This window comes from Rhinopithecus bieti, unplaced genomic scaffold (assembly GCF_001698545.2).
Source record: "Rhinopithecus bieti isolate Rb0 unplaced genomic scaffold, ASM169854v2 scaffold_66246, whole genome shotgun sequence".
Lineage (NCBI taxonomy): Eukaryota > Metazoa > Chordata > Mammalia > Primates > Cercopithecidae > Rhinopithecus > Rhinopithecus bieti.
In genome coordinates this window covers 481,325-500,836 of record NW_016826110.1, presented here as the reverse complement: position 1 = coordinate 500,836, position 19,512 = coordinate 481,325, and the positions used below count along the sequence as shown (strand labels likewise).

The window sequence follows — 19,512 nt, the reverse complement described above, 5'->3', positions numbered from 1 at the left end:
TCTATCTATTTATCTATCTAATCTGTCCTTCTTTCAGGAAGTCAATTCTAATGGTCCTTCAAAAACATACTAATCAACTGAGGCAATTAATCTGCTGGTTCACTCATTTTCTTCCCTGGTTACTGAACAACTCTTTAAGGAGATGTAGCTTTACTGCATCTCAAGGGGTGAGGGGTATAACTGATTCTGTCTTTAACATCCCTGTTGGCAGAAACCATTCACTCAAAAGGGTGTTTACCACATGGCACATAACTAATGTAGTAGTATCAGGCGCACCCAATCTTTTTTTGTAATCTTTTATATATAATTTCAGTTTTGTCTTGACAGTAAAGACGATTTTATTGTGGCAGGACTAACTCATGCTTCCAGCTCCAGATGTCTCAGCAAGGACTGGTGGGGTACTACTATTAGGATTTTTGACTCAGCACTTAACAGCTAACAACAGAACACACATGAGATCATATGCTCCCCCTTTCTCAGAGATTTTCAGACAGAGCTGAACTAGTACTTGCCAGGGATATTGTAGAATAAATTTGTATAATACAAATCTTGAAATAAATCAGATACCCTCACATGTATTTTCCAACTCTGTGACTACACGCTTCTTTGAAAATCATTTGTTAATGTTAAGCCTGGCTGATACATCCCTTTTAGACCCACGTAGAACACAGCATTCCAAAACCTGAAAAAAAAAAAATTAGCAGTTTGTTCTGGTCTTGAAAATAGGGATCACAAGAATTTCCCGTTAGGACAAAAGTTTCCTGTTTCCTCGTTTGTGATGACACGCTGTTAATTTTGCCATTTATGCCAGTGAAATTTGCTTAAATCCTTTTTTACCTGAGCAAACCTGTGGATGGCTACAAGCACAGTTTATTGGATAACTCACTCAGCTATTTGGTTTGCCTGTTTGGTCTGCCCTGAACAATACTGATTTGCCACCCATTTCTTTTGTTGCACTCTCCATTTGGTAGTCTCCTTTCTTGGTTCACTTATATACACTCCACAAAATCATCTTATCCAAGAGGAATTTCATTTTTGCTGTTTACTGATTGTCAAATGAACCTACTTAGCATGTTCTTGGATTTGGTATTGTTCAGGTGCTTTGTGGCATTTCTGCTACGGATGCCTTCTCCCTGTGGCATGTTTTAGGGATGCGAGTTTCTTTCTTGGATTCTCTAAACCTAGCTCGATGTGATGTGCTAAAAATTATTTCTTGATATACATTAAAATCGATTGCTATAAGATTTGTCAGGACAGAGTTAGGCTTCTGTAGTGGGACAAAATTATGCAGGTTTTAAATACAAATTACTTCATTTTTCTCTTTTCCCAAGAAATGCTGCAGATGCACAGGGTAGGGGTAAGAACACACTGCAGGTTTTATACCACTGGAAAGAATGAGTCAAGCCACAGTTACACACCCTTCAGGTGGGACACAACACACATTCCACACACCTGTGCAAACCCTTTATTAAAGCATCAATCAAAATACAGGATGGATCACATGGTTTTCTGTTTTTGCTACTGTAATACCAACTTATGTATGAGTCATTTGTTTACATCTTTATTTTTAAAAGTGAACATTTTACAGTTCACAAAATCACCAGATTGACATTTCTGTCTAGAGGCATTTTTCCATTTTCCAATTTTAACAAAGGACATCCAGAACTACTGAAATACAACAAACGAAATCTAAGTACAAGCATCTTCCTTGACTCTCACTGTTAGCAGCTCTATGGTGTCTGAGATACACATTTGGAGGCTATTTTATTGGCTAAATAAAAATAATTTATGCCAGAATATTCTCAGAACTATTTACTTTCTATTTTTACATTCTCTAGCTTCAATTTTGATTGCAGTATTCTTAGTATTAGCCTCTTTATAAATTCCATCTCCAAAAAATCTGTAAAAGATCATTATCATCCTCATATCTTCTTGAATAAACGATAAATGCTCAGTCCTTTAGAAAATACAATAAGCAATTGTTTTATTTGATTTTTCCCCTACAATTGATTTGTTTAACCCAAACCTGGCTGATCAATGAAGAAACCCTAAAAATGTCGTTAGGAAAATAAACTGTGTTATCTACTGAAGGATTTTTTTAAATAACCAGTATCTTGATGCCCAAGATATGGGTGTGAAAATATAATGAGATTTGGTAGGTATTTAAAGACTATGAATAACTTGGTTTAAAAACCAAGAATAGAAACATTTATAGAATTACTCAAGTGACTGCCAAAAGGATATGTGAAGAGCGGTAAAGGAAAGTATCTGAACAATGCTGAGAAAACAGAGTATCTGAAATATAAGGTAAATGCTCCATTTTGGTACCAAATGAAACACTGAAAGGAAAAGAACCACAGTGTCTACTACTGAAGAGTTTTAGGACTGATCAACACTGTATTTCCTAGGGCAGAATAAAAGGTATCTGGTTTGCCTTTCTAAACCATTTCTTCCAGCAGCTGGAATTGGTGTTTCTACAGTCAAGTCAATCTGTGTTGGCTGCACTGGGCTTAGAGCATGCTGTTCAAAACATGCAAATGTCCTTTGTACCTGACATTTTCTTCATGTGCTAAAGAGCGGAGCAGATCCTAGATCACCAGTAAATAAAGATCCAAGCATTAGACTTGAAACATCTTACCAGTCCATTAAAATAATTTACATAGCCATGGTTAAATTCATCCAGTCTTTCTATCACATTGCTTTCTTGTTATCTCACACTTGCCCTTCAAAACAAAGTTTAGACAACATAGACTTGTGCAATTAAAAATGAAACAAACAATAAAAACAGATAAATGAGGAAAGGGGAATTCCAGAACCCCACTGTGTGAGATGTCAGGTCTTTCAGCCTTAGTTGTGAAAAAGGAATGCTCATAAGCGTCCAAGACAAATCATTCTGGACATAATGACACAGCACAGTAATGCTTGGGATGAATGAGACATTCAGAGATTTTTAGAGTGATTTCTATAAGTTATATATCACATGTATCACATTTGGTTCCTAGAGATTTTAGTCAAGTATTAGTATTTCTTTTTGCTAAGTATGGTATACAAAAGATGAGGATAGTAGATGTGCCCTAAAGATATGAAAATATAATATATAAAACAAAACCATTATAAATTACATAGATTTTCCATATAAAATTGTTTTCCCCATTTAGAATAAATACCATCCAAGTTTACAGATCATCTAAGTGAATTAAATATACACACATATTTGAATCATTTTCAGAATTTCAAGAAAAACATTGCTAGAGATATGACCAGGATGACTCAGAAGCCAGAAGTTGATTTTACGAATGACTACATACGACCCAAAGGATGAGGCTTTGGATTTAGTGTCAAGCTTTTAAAACTGCCCAAATGAGTCCAATGTGCATGAGTGTGTATGCATTCACGTTCAGTCACGCTCACATGAATTACTGTGAAGCTGAACAGTTCACTTTATGTTTGAAAAATCAGCTGAAAGTTGTGAGGTCTTCTGCATTTCATATTCTAGCAGGAGGGCCTCTCATTTCATAAAGAAGCTGTAGGATGGATAGGAAGAGTGTAGCATTTTTGGAAGGAGAAATCCCCATTTTAAGTCAACCTCCCTTTATGTCAGCTATTATCAAAACTGAGAGCATTACGATGCCTTAAAGAGGGAGAAAGTTTTGAAAATCTACATAAGCTCTTCCCACTGCAGTCTAAAGCAGCAAAACCAATCGGGAAACATTCTTTGGCCACGTATTTCTGCTCTTGCTCCACTGAAAATCTGCCCACTTTTAGCTTATTATCACTATTCAATGTCTAGGTGGAATGGATGCCTTCTCCTGTTGCTTCCATGTGGAAACCTGCACACGGGTTTGGGTGGAATGACAACAGAATAGAATGGGGTAACATTCATACATTATCACAAAATGAACGTAAGTCCTCTGTTGTCACTTTGGGCACATAAACCCATGGTAAATAATTTGTGGACCTCCATGACAACTGGAAAATTTTTATATCCTAAGAGGTGGCGTTAAAACTTTTCCGCAACCCAAAAACATACGATGCTAGTTCCGAGAGCCTGAACAGGAGTCATAATTTCTCCTCATTTCTCACTGCTCATTTCTTTATGTGACTGCCCAAAGCACTTCTAACCAGAAGTCAACAGTTCAGTACTTTTCAAGAGATGTCTAATCAAACTCCATAACAAGTCCTATCACCTTCTACAACAGTTATCTATACATAAACAAATCAAGGCTAGGTTTAAAGCCAAGCCCACTGCCCTCAATTACAGAGCCAGATAATGTTTGTTGTAAAGTTTGGATGGCAAAAGCATCCAACTTCATGGACCCATTTTTGCTTGTCTCATGCAATGGGGGTAGGTTATCCTGGGAGACTGCAAACTTTCCATGAAACTATAAATGTTTCAAATAGAAGGGATCCTGTAGACCCTTGAGTACTACCTGCATATTTTACAGATGAAAAAGATTAAACCCCAGAGAGAGGAAAGGAGTTGTCCAAGGTCACTTCCTCAGATGGTGACAGAGTGAGGACTAAATATCTGGGTCTACTCTCATCACCAATGTGGTCCATGCAATCTTGGACATCACAACCCCACTACCTGATGTGGCCAAGGCCCCTATGAGTGTATTAAGGTTACTGTCTCCTTTGCTTATAAGGGAAAATTAAATAACACCACTCATTCTCACCGATATTAAATCTTAATTGCAGATGTGGTCCTAGTGGTTTTTTTTGGAAGGAGAAGATCCACAATTTGTTTAAAATGCTACAATTTCTCAAAACCAACATATTTAAGTAATGCAGCATGAAAATGTTAGGTGGACCGAGAGATGAATGCAAAAAACTTTAAAGTGATTGTGGAAAGGAGCAAGGATGTTAATATCAGTTTGGTTCTGTGAGACAGCGAGACCATTTCAATGGTGCTCAGAGCTCATCTCATCTGCCCCTTCTACGGATAAGGGACCTGAGGCCCAGACGTGTCCAGAGTCAGGTAGCTGGTTATTGGCACAGTAGGTATTAAGCCTTTGGATGACTAATTTTGTCTTCTTTCCATAAGGTCATGCACCTCACATATAACCACTTTCTTGCAGGACTGAATAATTATTCAACAATTTTGGCATAAAATTTGATGGCACAGTTCCCTTTGCTATTACCCTAACCTTTTGCTCTCCCCTTTAAAGGACAACCAAGTCAGCTATGCAGTTCACAAAAAGTGGGCCTGGTTATATGTCATCCAACAGCATTTGGTCCCTGCAAGCCTGTTTGGAAGCCAACCAATATTCTATAACCTACAGGAATACATTGAATCCTATGTCTTTGGAAGCAATACATTTTCCAGGTAAAGAATCAGTCTTTATTTGGAGGATGATGTAACTTCAACATAAAAAGTGACTTCCATGGGTGGTGTGGGTATATTTAACCTTTTACAATCTCCCTCTACATCTCAGCTGAACTCACTAAAAGGCTCTCTGAATCAGACAGGTAAACACATTTTTAACTATTAAAGTGCTATTCCGGGGCAAAGTTTTTCTCAGTTTCACAACAGCAGCTTCGTTGGAAACAAACAAAAAAAAGCAATCTATGAAAACAGGCCTGGGGAATGAAAAATAAAATAACAAGCCTCATAACTACTTTGGAACATGACAAATGTAATGTGACTTGTAGATATCAGCCCTGGTCCTGGTGACTGATACCAAAGTCTCTGAGGTACGTGTTCTAGGGTAAAATGAGGACAAAAATGGCAATGAGGACTACACCAGAAAGAACAATTAGTATTAATAACAATGACCCCATTATAAAGGAACAGCGAAAGTAATTAAAACTGAGAAGAAAGTGCAAAAAACCCACGTACGTGCATTTGCTATTGTAGCAGACCTATACTTTTTAAAAGGAAAAGCAATGCAGGGTGCATTGGACAGGGTTCTTGAGCTCAGAATATCTTACAGTGGTGTACTCTTTGCCAAGAAGGCATCACCAATTAAGGTATTTGGCAGAGATCAGCCTCTAAAACTCATTATCACATAGACACCTTCTGTCTGATACCAATTCTGCACCCTGATGTTTCTCGCATCCTTTTCTACTGGGGAAATTCCAGTCCCATTCACTGCAGGCAGGTGTTTCTCCTTTTAAAGTGGCATCACTCCTACCTAAGGGATGAGAGTCTCCTGGTAAGGCTTAGCGGCAAGTGCGTACTACATCTGTATTACAAGGAGCAGCCCCTGATTTTCTTGATATGCATAGCTTTTCGGGGTTGGTATTAGACATGGCTTTCGTAAATAATGCAGGTGTTTTTGTCATGTGTCACTGCTGGCTCTGTGGCTTCCAGGTAAGCTGGCGGCAGTACCTTATCTGGTACCTCAACAGGTGTTGGCTCTTCTGATGTTAGCTCGGTGGATGTGACATCAGTAGAAGGCTCTGCAGTTTCAGGGGAATGTTCAGCCGACGGTTCTGTCTCCTCTACATCTTTGACTTCACACTGTCCAACCTCTTGGTCATCTGCATGCTCTTTTTTGGACTGTGGGTGAACTGACACCTTGATGGCAATTTGCTGAGGCTGCTCATGCAGCGATGAGGCGTCTGAGTCGGCAGTGGGGGAGTCGCTCCGCTTCAGAGAGTTGGGGATTGTGTAGACCTCATCCCTGTCTGCAGCCTCCTGGCCCTCTGGAGTATGCCTCACAAAATTCTGCCCCTGCTCCTCCAGCCCAACCACCTCCATAATCTCCTCCATGATAGTCCTGCAGTTCATAATGAGAGGCGGCAGAGGCACGCTCCTGGCGAGCTCTTCGATGTAGCGGGCGAACTCCATGGTTTTGAACTGGGTGACTTTGGCAAGCTCTAGAGTTTTGGCAGAGGTGATGATGGGGATGCGCTTGGCAATCTCGAATGCCTTCTGCAGCTTCTCTGCACCTTCGGTCCTAAAGAACTCATTGATGGCCTTCTCGGTCTTCTTTAGGTGGCTGCTCATCATGCACAGGCGGGTGATATTGAGGACCATGACGATGGTGAAGGCCACCAGGCACACGACCATGTAGTAGACACCCATGTCTCCAGAGGTGAAGATGACGCGCAAGGTCACCGTGTTGTTCACAGTGCCATAGATGTTAGAAGCCACGCACGTGTATTTACCTCGGTCTGAGAAGGATACCTTGGTGATGTTCAGAAGGCCGCTGTCGTGCATTTGCCATTTTCCTGTCGGAAGCGAGAGAAGAAAATTCAACTAAGGACACAACCTGATATGTTTCTAAGAATATCTACTACTATGAACATCTACTTCACGTGCTTACTATGTGGCAGGCAGTGACATGCATCAGCTCATTGAATCCTCACAATAACTCTGCAAGGTGGCCCCTGACACTGCCTCTGTTTTACAGGATGAGGAAACTGAGGCACAGTAGGTTAGACAACATTCCCAAGGGCACCAGCTTGGAAGCCATAGAACTGGAAGATGAACTCAAGTTCCAGAGGCTGCACTCTTAACTACCAAACCATATCGTCTAACTCCACATCCTCGTGAAAAAAGAGAGAAATAAACAATCTGGAAAACACTGTGCTCTTATTGAAGAACTCCTTAACTTTAAAAGCAACTGATTCTCTAACCTGCCAGTAAGCATGCCTCTATTGAATATATGTTCACTGGGGAGGTTAATGCAATTAAATTGTTTACCTGAGTTTCTCTAATTTAAGACTGAAGTAATCCTTGTATGATCTCAGTTAATTAAAACATAATTTGTGTCATTCATTTTGAGACTCCGCAATTATCTATACTATTTAAAGTTACAAGCTAACAATGTGAGTATTCAGAGGCTGGATAGGAATTAATATCAATTTGGTTTAGCCTTGCAAATAAATTACAGATCCATCAAGTTGAAAATAAGCTTGACACGAAGGAGGACACATATTGATAATACATGCGAGTTTTCTTACCCCCACTGCCCTCTCTGGAAAGGATCTAGCATCGCCTCAGGAATGATATTTTGAATCCAGTGAAACACTTTGGTTTGAATTTAGCCTGCCCATCTACCTGCAGGTCAAAGACCCCTGTGAAACATGATACTAGCTGTGGCTTCAGGGTGTTAGGTCTGAGCCATTCTGAAACCCTGCTACCTCCCTGGACTGTCCCATAGAGCAAATGAAGATCCCAGTTAGGTTTTTGGGGAGTTCTAAGGAACAGGCAGATATTTCTCCATAAAAACATTCTAGTTCCCGGAGCCGACTAGAGAAACCTCTCCTGAGAGCTGGGGCAACTGAACACATAGTTTCCTTTTAAGTATCTATTATTGCACTGTATACTACTTGTTTGCTCTCCTTATGGCACTGTTTTAATTCTAATAGAAGGCCTGGGAATTCCCAAAAGCATTTCTTTTGTTGTTTTGTTAATCCAGTGTTCCAGTGGACTAGGGAATAAGGCAACAGAAGGCCTGTTTTCCAGCAGTGTCCTCTGCTCCAAGGAACTTTCTTAAGGAAGCTGGAGGCGCCAATGAGGTACCTCCTGGGGTTCTACAGTTCCTCCTGCCCACTGGCCAGGGTGAATCCGGCGGGAGCCTCTTGGTGGATGTTGTCACATGATTGTGCCTTCTGAAAGAACATCTGTGAAGAGCAGTTTCTGGTGTCCCTGAGTAACCCTCTTCTAACAATTCAGTCAGTGTATTTCCTCCAAGAGTAGAAAACACTGGTTTGGAAAATCAAGTGAATTTTCAGCTTCTTGTGAATGTGTATGAACAAACCAACCTACTCGGTCTGTGAAATTCTCGCTAATTCAGATGGGGCATGGGCAAGGCTTCTATCACTTTCATTCCAGGAACACAAATTTTGATATTTCAGCTGCAGATTTATTCAAATATACAATGACCTGAGGCCAGGAAAGTTACCTTGTCAATTTATTTTCTTATAATTTGCATGTCTCATAAAAGTAGACTGCAGCAGGCACGGACAAAAACAGAACAAAACTCTAACTGATTGAAAGCTTATTCCATACAGAAGACATTGGGTTCTAGAGACTTACAGGCTATGCTTGCAGTTTCTCATATTTACCTTCCTTTTGTTGGAAAATATAGCAGAAAATAGAGTGGAGGAGGGTGAGAAGATAAGGTTATTTGTGTGAAGAATGGTTAGGATCAGTTTGTTTACCTCCTCCCCATCTGTACCACTTTTTGGAACAATTATCTATAAATATAAGGAAAAAGTAGTCTGAACCTGGATACAGAAGAACAGAACACTAACAAGACAGGCATCTGATGGTAATATCAACAGCTTGTCCCCCAAACCTAAGTAACAACTTTAGTAATAATTATGTTCTAAGTGTTACAGAAAAATAAAATGTGAAAATACTAGTTACAACATCCCAATGCTTTTCTCTATTGAATACTTAAAAATGTTTCTGAACATGAACTTTTAGAGTTTTCAGATATGCTTTTGTCTACTGATATGTATTTATCTAATCTACAACCAAACAGTTCAATTCAGACAACTACTGATAGACCCTTCAAACATTTTTTGTGACATTGTTAAAAGGGGCATAGCTTGGAATTAAATGCAGTCTAATTCGGCGACATGTGTAGTTCGTTTTGGGGAAATCTGTGAGATGTCTAACAGATAAATTATTACTTAGGAGTATATTCAGATTCTTAATCCAGCACAGTGGGTCCCCAGACTTAATGGTTTTCATATACTTTATCCAATACTTAATTTTATTTATTCTGAAAGTTTAAAGCCCAGCCATGTATCTGTAAACTATATTAACTATAAACCACGACAAATATGAATGCACATATTATAATCCTAAAGCAGTTGGGTTATTACCTATAGCGCTGTACGCTAACAAACTAGCTAAATGAGATCACCACAGCCCTCTCTGCCAGCAATTTCCTGTTTCCAATGGAGGACAAGGATACCAAAACGTCTCTTTTGTTTTCAGTCCATTACTAGATTCCTCTTGAACAATCATCTTTATTTTATGGGTTAATTTTTTTTTTTTTGTTGTGGAGATAGCCACTTCTGGTCGCGCCAGGGCTGGCAGGCAGTGGTGGGCAATCTCGGCGTCGACTGCAAGCTCGACCCCCCCCGGGTTCACGCCATTCTCCTGCCTCAGCCTCCCAAGTAGCTGGGACTACAGGCGCCCGCCACTACGCCCGGCTAATTTTTTTGTATTTTTAGTAGAGATGGGGTTTCACTGTGTTAGCCAGGATGGTCTCCAACTCCTGACCTTGTGATCCACCCGCCTCAGCCTCCCAAAGTGCTAGGATTACAGGCGAGAGCCACCACGCCCAGTCTTTTTTTCTTTTCTTTTTTTTTTTTTTTGAGACGGAGTCTTGCTCTGTCGCCCAGGCTGGAGTTCAGTGGCGCGATCTCGGCTCACTGCAAGCTCCGCCTCCCGGGTTCACGTCATTCTCCTGCCTCAGCCTCCCGAGTAGCTGGGACTATAGGCGTCTGCCACCTCGCCTGGCTAATTTTTTTTTGTAATTTTAGTACAGACGGAGTTTCACCGTGTTAGCTAGGATGGTCTCCATCTCCCGACCTCGTGATCCGCCCACCTTGGCCTCCCAAAGTGCTGGGATTACAGGCGTGAGCCACCGCGCCTGGCCAGGTTAATGTAATGTTAATGTCACTTAGAATTCTGTTGGGTGAGATATGGTAAAATGAGTATGTGACCTGGATGAGAATATACTATTACCAGACCACAAAGCAAGTCCAACTCTTTGCAAGTCAACACAGTTCTAAGACTAGCATAGAAGGAAACTAAGGTCCTGCAGCCTCGAAGGTTATGTATGTCTGTATTCCCCACCCCCTTTTTTTGTAAAGGCCAATACATTAATTTGTTCTGGGAACCAAGACTCCAAATATTTCCTCTCAGCCTCAGCCTGCCCTTCTATTAGTGAAAAATAAAGATTTCTGCACATTCTACTGCCATATACAGCTCTGAAAACTAAAGATGGTGCAAATTCTGTTTGGAGACTCCTCCCACATCAGCTTTGGACTCATGCTCAAGAAGAATCTCCATCCACAGGGCACCTGTCCAGACAGGAACATCTCGAAAACGTTCTTGTTGCTGCATGTTACCATTTGCATCCGTCTATAAATACCTGGCCCTGCAACTCATTCTAGAAGGGTCCTGACTTCAGCTGCCAGAAAGTTATACAAACACCTACGGTGACTATCACAGATCTTCAGTGCTTTACACATGAAGTGGGGATACACAGTGCAGTCCCCATGTAGTTTAAACTGTACTGAATGGGAATGTCAAGCATATGCACTGAATGTTCATGAAGCTGCATCACTTCAGCACAAATAAAATCCAAAATGTCAGCAGCGGATGCCAATTCAGTTCTACATGCGATGATTTTGGAGGAAACAACAGACGCAGCCATTTCGCTATGACCTTCTGAATAGAAGAAGAAAGACTCTCACGCTCCTCCTGCACTTGGGCTCAGTCACACACTTCCTGTTCCTTGTGCAGACTGTAGCCACGCCCCCCCATCCCCCCCCCCAAAATACCCTTCTTCCATCCCCTCTCTCTCTGCTCCTGTTCTGGAAGGTGATGCACACCTGAGGCTTTAGACTAAAATGCTCACACAAGCTGCAGGACAAAAGCTGCTGCATCTCATGTCTCCTGAGACTAGAAATTGCCAGGGACCTGTCACAGTCTTCACCAAGAAACTCCAGGCACAAGAGTTAAATGTGAAAATCTCCTAGAGGTGGATAACAGTGTTGTGGTGATAGTCTCTCCTTTGCAAAGACAAAAGCTAGCAGATGTTGTTTCTGAGCTGTACTGCAGTACATGGGTTATGCCACACAACAAAGCTGACATTTGTAGAAGGGCAGTGATCTTTTTTTATCTTGTTCACTAATTCAGTCAACAAATATCATTGAGCAAACTGTCTACGTTCCAAGCTCCATGCTGGATGATGATAACACAAAGATGAGTGAGACATGACCCCTGACTGCAATAAAAAAAATCAAGTTCCAAAAGAAAAACAGACGCTGAGACACAACCACGGCATCATGTGGTAAGTATAATGGCATCTGGGAGGGACTAAAGGGGACAGAGAGCAAGGGCTTCCTAGAGGAGGCCACTGCTAACCCAGATCCGCTGGCACAGGTAGGGAGAGGAATGGGAGTAAAAGAGAAAGAACTTTTGAGGTCACAGGGAGCACATGAGCACAAGAGAGAACACTGTGAGCCGCTGGAGCTGACCACTAGAAAACCGAGAAGGGCTCAGATGGAGGAAGGCAGGGCTGGATTACAAGAGGGCCCCCAAATGTGCAAGAGCTTTATATCTATCCTGCAGGAGAACGGGAGCCCCGCCTGCTTCCCAACCTCATTTACATGACTTTTCCCCTGACAGGTTTGCCTTACTGTATTTCTTAAGAAGGGCCACAGGACCTTCCCACATGCTCCCTTTCGCCTGCAAGGCCTCCTTTCTCCCCACCCCAAGTCCCAGGCTCACACACTTAGCCCAGTTAAGACCCCATCCTCAAGTCTTGCTTCATTTCCCAATAAGGCCTTGTGTGAACTCTGAATAAATCAGTGGAGGAAACCCGAAAGTCCAGAAGCAGATGCAGCCAAGCATAGGAAGTTTAAAGATGAAGATGACTGCGTTTCAAATTGCGGGGTTGGGGGGGTGGGGTGGAAGACTATTGGGATAGATGACTGTTCATCTGCAAGAAAATAAAGGCAAATTCCTCCTTTATGTGATACATAAAAATAAATTCCAACTACTCTGAAGATCTAAATGTAAAATTAAAAGTATAAAATTAATAGAGGATATAAAATATTTTATAACCTTGAAATAGGAAGTCCTTTTAAAGCATTTCAAGCACCTCAGAAACTGTAAAGGAAAACACCAGTGGATCAGATTTCCACTAAATTAATTTTTTTCCCTATAAAATATGCCATATTAAAATTAAAAGCAAATGACGAACCAGGAGAAAATTCTAGAATGTCTGACAGACAAATGCTTAATGACTCTAAAACATAACGAACAGCTATAAATCCAGCAAGTCAAGACAAACCCAAAAGAAAAAACAGGAAAAGGCTATGAACAGATCATTGGCAAAAACAAGAAATGTGAATGGTGTCTCTGTGTAGAAAATCACTAATATGTAAATTATGATTACATTTATAGAGATTACAGTCATTTTAAAACAACTTTTCATCTTTCAGGTTGCCAGAATAAAGGGGAGTCGCTAATGACATTGCCGGCAGTGGAAAGTGACGGCTGCCTGGCTGGGTAGGTGTGAGGGGCAGGCCCGGTAACTCATGGCCCTTCTATCACACACAACTCACCGCAGCCTGGATGGCCGACTCCTGCCTAGCTCAGCCTTCTTTCATTAATGCTTTTCCTTTTTTTTTTTTTAATGTTGCTGAGAATGTAGGGTAAGGGACACTCCCATGTGCTGCAGGTAGTGGTCAGGCTGGTAACACTGTTGGAAGGCTGATTTGATCACAACTTAAAATGAAAGTAGCCTATGACTCACTCTTAGACTTCTTGAAATTCTTCAAATCAGGCAAGCCTAGGTTGACTGGAAAAACAGTAATGATGTAAACAAACCAAGGTAATATAAAAATATCTTTTAAGAACAGTGTTTCTTCCCAGGGACATAGTTCAGAGCTTTCCTCCCCAGCTCACTTTCTCTGGGAGAAGCCATAACCGTGGTCAGTTCCACATCAGGAAGGCAGCTGACCTGAGATGCCCACGTGGTATGGCCCAATGTCTCCTCAACAGAACAGTGCCAGGTAGCCCATCTAGCAATGAGAGAACAGATCAACAGCATCCTATGGTTACAATTAAACCTGTAAACAGCAAGAGATTCTACAGTCCAGGGGTGACTGTGACTTAGTGTGAAACCAACATACAACAACATCAGAACTAACGCTCACACAAACAACTTCTGAGTAAATTATTGCTGTACAGCAAGGAGCAGCAATGAGCAATGCATTCTGAACTGAGGAATCACAGGGGAAGTGAGAGCACAACCTCCACAGATCCTGTAATCATAGATTTTCTCCAAACATCACTTCTACCGAAACCTTAATTCTTTCCAGGTTTACCTTAGGATCACTGAGCATTAAAAATTACATATTCAACTTGAGAAAGCTGACTGAAAAAAAAAATTAACATTATACCCAAATGCTAAGCTCTTAAAATTTCCAATCACTTATTTGAAAAAAATGACCTATTTTTCCTCAGAGACATCTTTTTATGAATGCATGTGTGTAAACAGTGATGGACGTATGGTTTGTCTATATTCCCAATGAGTGGTATAAATGGATTAAAACTGTATTAACGATCCTGTTTAGACACTTTGGCTCTTAAGCCTCACACACCCATGCTTTCCCAGGAGAAGAATTTAAATCTGCCAAAACAAGTATGTTAGTTTCTTGAAACCAACTTAAAAATATTCAGATAGTGAGAGTTCCAATAAATGTTTATGCAAACAATAAATGAAATACAACATTCACTCAAACAAGGATTTCGTAGAATCAGCACCCTTCAAAGAAGCACAAGATGTGTGCATATGTGTTTGTGTCTATAAATGTGGCACATATTTTGTGAAATATAGGCTACTGAAGAGAAAGGATTCATGCCTTTTTACCAAACATAATTGAAAGCAAATTTAGCACTGCACGGCTGCACCTGTTACAAGGCTTCTGCAGAAGATGACAGCTCCTTGAAGCCACTGCAGCATCAGGTTATGAATCCCAGAAGCTGCAAGTGCTCTTGTGCCGTCCCAACCCCACCCACAACCCTCCCAAGAGACCTCTTCAGAGAGGACTAGGGCAGCTCTAACAAGCTATTTCTTACATCATGTGGAGCAAAGGTGGCCTGGGATAATACAGGCTTAGCTAAGCTTTCAACTCAGGAAGGTGGGGATGGAAGGATTTTGCTGTTCAGAATCTAGTTCTGTTCTACTTCAAGGTACTAATATCTGAAAAGAACCTACTGTCTTTTTATTTCCTGGAAAAGAAAACATCTGTTCCTCTAGCTAATTTGATCTGGTAATCTTAATATTTAAAGTGCCAAGTATGTAATTCCATGTGGGTTCATAATAGTCTAGTTCTAGAGAGTAGCTACAGGTGGTCCTCCAAAACAAGAGCACCCTATACTTAGTTCACATAAATCACTTCCGTTTCGGGAATCTTAGCTGTCATCATATTTGAGATGGATCTGGAAGGGTCTTTTCATTGCTAAGACTAAAGCTATCTGGGCTCACATCCCAAGTGGAGCACAATTTACTGAAGAAACACACACATGGTGGTCACCAGGTTGGCACTTGATATGGCTCAATTCAGAAAATTAACCGTAGTAATGTAAATTAAACTGCTTCTATGGATCTACTTTGGAATGATTCTTTAGTTAGCCAAGGGGTTGCTCCTTTGGGTTAGGAGCCGAGTTTCTCATCTCGGGTACTATTGACATTTGGGGCTGGATAATTGTTTATTGTAGGGGTCTGTCTTGTGCAATGTAGGCTGTTTAGCAGCACCCCTGGCCTGTACCCACTTGAAGCCAGGAGCACAACCCACCTGACCCCACTGGTTATGACAACCAAAAATGTCTCCAGACTTGGCCACATGTCCTCTGTGGAGAAAACAGGTCCCAGCTGAGGACCACGGGGTTAGGCAAATGCAAAGTTCATCTGCTGCATAGTACTTCGTAATTTCCACATACACTGCTGTCTTCTGAGGTAGAAGCACATTAGATATCAAAGGCCCTTTGTACGCAGAAGTGATGCACCAGGAAAGGAGACCTCTGATGAGAATCCCAAACTCACTGTCATAGCAGTCAGGACATTATTTTGAAATTTCAAATAACATTTAAGGGATACGAATTTGTTTTGCATTTACTGAGTTTTGAAAAGGTTGAGAAATTGACAGAATATTAAATTACCCAGAAAACTCTTTCCTTTCTTTACAAAACACACTACATTAAGAAACAGGGATTTTAGCAATTGAAACATATTATTGTGAGGATATAGTACAATATTAACAATAATAATAGCAGTGCCACTTACTGAGAGCTTGCTATGTTCCAGGTACCTCTGCTAAGCATTTAAGACTCACAATCCCACTTTTAGTAAAAAAGGATTATCTCTATTTCATAGACAAGAAAACTATGGTTCAGAAAAGTCAAAGAACTTCCTTAAAGACTATATAGTGTGATTCTTCTGAATTTCCAATCATATATTCATAATTACATATTTTCCAATAACATATAAATAATATGTTCACAAATCATAAATTGTGTTTGGTACCATTTGATGTTGTGTTTTTGAGATAGGATCTTGCTATTGCCCAGGCTGGAAAGCAGTGTCGTGATCAAGGCTCACTGTAGCCTCAAACTCCCAGGCTCATGCAATCCTCCCATCTCAGCCTTCCCAGTAGCAGGAACTACAGATGTGTGCCACCAAGCCCTGCTAACTTTTTTTTTTTTTCCATAGAGACAGGGTCTCACTATGTTGCCCAGGCTGATCTTGAATTCCTGGGCTCGAGTGACCCTCCCATCTTGGCCTCCCAAAGTGCTGGGCTTATAGCCATGAGCCACTACACCTGGCCTTGATGAGTGTTTTAAATCTCAAATATTTAATATACTAAACAAGAATTCAGTATAACACGTTAATATAGCATATATTAGAGGTAAAGGATAATTTACATTTAATGCCATGGACACTGACCTCTTGATATGTAAATATTAAGTAGGGGGGTGATAACTACAGTCTTAACACTGGCTGACACAGTTTGTCATGGTCCCTTGCAGAATTAGTTAAAAGGCATATTACAATCTATTCAAAGAAACTTGCAAAAGTAGAGGGATAAAACAATAGAGCAATGTAAACTAGAGGCAAAATTTATAATAATGAATTCCCTAGCACTATAGTAGCAGTTATGACAATTGTGGACTCAGTGCTTGTTTTTGGCAACCAGACACTACAGGAGTACAGAAAACAAATCCACAAGAAAAGTAAAAAACCTAACTTAATGGAAGAATTTCAAACTTATACAAGGGCTGAAACCAGTTGATTTTCTTGAAACCCTTGTTACTTATCTTAGGTGCTAATGTTAATGTAAATGGTTTAAAGTCACAGTAAGAAGCAACAGTGAAAATATACTGGATAATTAGTGCCTGAAATAGTTAGGACTTAATTCCTGGCTACTATACATTTCTACTCACTTCTAGCAAAAGGAAAACTGAAAACAGTATATTTCGTGGCCATTTGTGGTTATTGCTTGTTGCATGTTGTCTGCTTTATGGTGGGTGGACTACCCCAAACAGGATCTTGCTGAACTACAAAAACAAAAGTCTTCCAAATAGAGATCACACATGAGCCTCTCCTGATCCTGTGGAATTGAAGTGACAGCACCAGGCAAGCAAAGCAAACCAGCTGCTGCTCCTGCCAATGACAGGAAATAGCCCCATTCTCTCTGGGCCTGGAGGGGCCGGCATGAATAACAGCTCTCTCAGCTTTTCAGCAGAAACAAGACATGAAATTGCTCCTTTCCAGTCTAATCACAAAGTGAATGGCAGTGTGCTCCCTGAGTGACTCACAGATGATTTTGAGCGCCTTTTTGTGCATGTACATGCCATGTACACACACACGTTCCGGCACAAATCCTAACACTGTCTGACCTTGCTATTGGTAGTGAGGATGCCTTTTCCATCTAGGAATTCTTCTCACATTCACTCAGTCTGGGTGAGAGGCTCTTCAACATTTTTCACCTATGGGAATCTAAAGGATGATGTGGTGGGTCACGGAGGGAAAATGAACACCTGCTGGCCACACTCTGGTTGTGTCATATCCTCTGGTTTCACCTGGTTTCTCATCTGTATACATGAGGATTAATAACACTTCACTGTCGGGCTTATTATAAGGATTAGAAATAATATATGTCACTTGGTGCAGGGACTTAGTAAATGGCAGTTGTTAATGAAAATTATAATTTTGTTAGTTTGGTTCTAACAGTAGTCTTAATGTATAAGGTTCTAGGATATTAGTATCATTTTTCTTTTCTTTTCCTTTTTTTTTTTTTTTTTTTTTTGAGATGGAGTCTCACTCTGTCACCAGGCTCGGGTGCAGTGGCATGATCTCGGCTCACTGCAACCTTGGCCTCCCAGGTGCAAGTGATTCTCCTACCTCAGCCTCCTGAGTAGCTGGGATTACAGACATGTGCCGCCACACCCAGCTAACTTTTGTATTTTTAGCAGAGATGGGGTTTCACCATGTTGGCCAGGATGGTCTCAATCTCCTGACCTCGTGATCTACCCACCTCGGCCTCCCAAAGTGCTGGGATTACAGGCATAAGCCACGGTGCCTGGCCCAGTATTTTTCATACTATATTCAATCACCTCTTTGTTATTAAAAAAAACAAACAAAACAAACAAACAAAAAAAAAAACTGCTCCATTTAAACTCCTGCCTATTGGCCTGAAAAATGGAAATCTATGTCCATGTTATAATATGGGCATTTCCCCCATCAAAAATGAAAAGTTAAAGACTATGGGTTTACCAATAGGCCATTCCAGCTCTCAGATTCTGATATTTTATGAGCAAGAATCTCTCATTTCTGTTGTTTTCTGCGTATTGCCTGGTTGTTAGGTACACTGCTTTGTATATTATCCCATGTTGCTTATGCTCTGAAATTACCGTCATGCATTGTAATTACAAAAGCTGAGCTGGAACATCAAGTACTAGTGTCACGAGTTCTTTTTAAAACTTGAAAGTTTTAAAGAGATTTAAAATAGCTAACTGATTTATCAGCAAGGCTGCTGGCTACAAACCAGAGTGCTGAATTCTGATGGAGCGGTTCTCTGCGCCAAAGGCTTTTGACTGGCAGCCACTAGCCTGGAGTCTACTGACAGGCTACTACTATAGTCCATCTTAGCACCCACAAACAAAAGAAAATGGAGCCAAATACAACTACCAACTAGTTCAACGCCCTCAATATACAGATGAAGGAGGCACGGTGCAGAGTCAGCTTGCCAATGCTGAGTCAGCAGTTCCAAGGACCTTTTCGCTAAGACACCACATATGTAACTCAGAAGCAGTAAGATACTACACTTTGGGATAATCCTCAAAATGTTGGAACTGAAATTCAGGCCCCAGCACTATGCTGTTCCCACAGTTCTCTTCCTCTGTAGGACTGAGGAGTTCAGTGCCCCAACCCAGCTCTTTAATACCCAGGGATAACCTTTGCTTCAGGGTCCATGTAAAAGGGAGATCCAGGTCTGGGGTCTTTGTTCCCTTTGATTCAGTTGCCCTGGGTTCCCTAGCGATGGCTCAGCCCTGCAGAAAGACCTGCTAAGGTACCTGGGCTGCAGTGTCTTTGTTACCATGGCTACTGCCCCCTGTTCACAAGTGTGACATCACTGCCTTCTGACTTGTCCTGGAGGAAAGGGCTATAGGAACCAAAACCACTGTGGGCTAGGGGCTGTGTTCCCTCAACTTTCCACTGTCAGTAGTAAAGGTTCTGGTCATAGCCACTTTTTAAAATTGAGACAGAGTCTCACTCTGTCGCCCAGGCTGTAGTGCAGTGG

At 41.1% G+C, this 19,512-nt stretch overlaps 1 protein-coding gene across 11 annotated transcripts in view; it reads right to left on the bottom strand.

Moving 5' to 3' along the window:
• Positions 1-1,442: 1,442 nt before the first annotated feature.
• The window catches only part of MFAP3L (microfibril associated protein 3 like), a 47,096-nt gene continuing 29,026 nt past the window's right edge, over positions 1,443-19,512 (bottom strand). For 9 of the 11 annotated variants that reach the window (XM_017863304.1, XM_017863307.1, XM_017863309.1 and 6 more), the window contains one exon: positions 1,443-7,176. In XM_017863304.1, coding sequence (XP_017718793.1) covers positions 6,245-7,176 — 932 coding nt within the window. In that variant the 3' untranslated portion in view covers positions 1,443-6,244. Of the gene's footprint in view, positions 7,177-19,166; positions 19,312-19,512 lie in introns of those variants that run through there. The other 2 variants (XM_017863314.1, XM_017863312.1) reach the window with 2 other exon arrangements.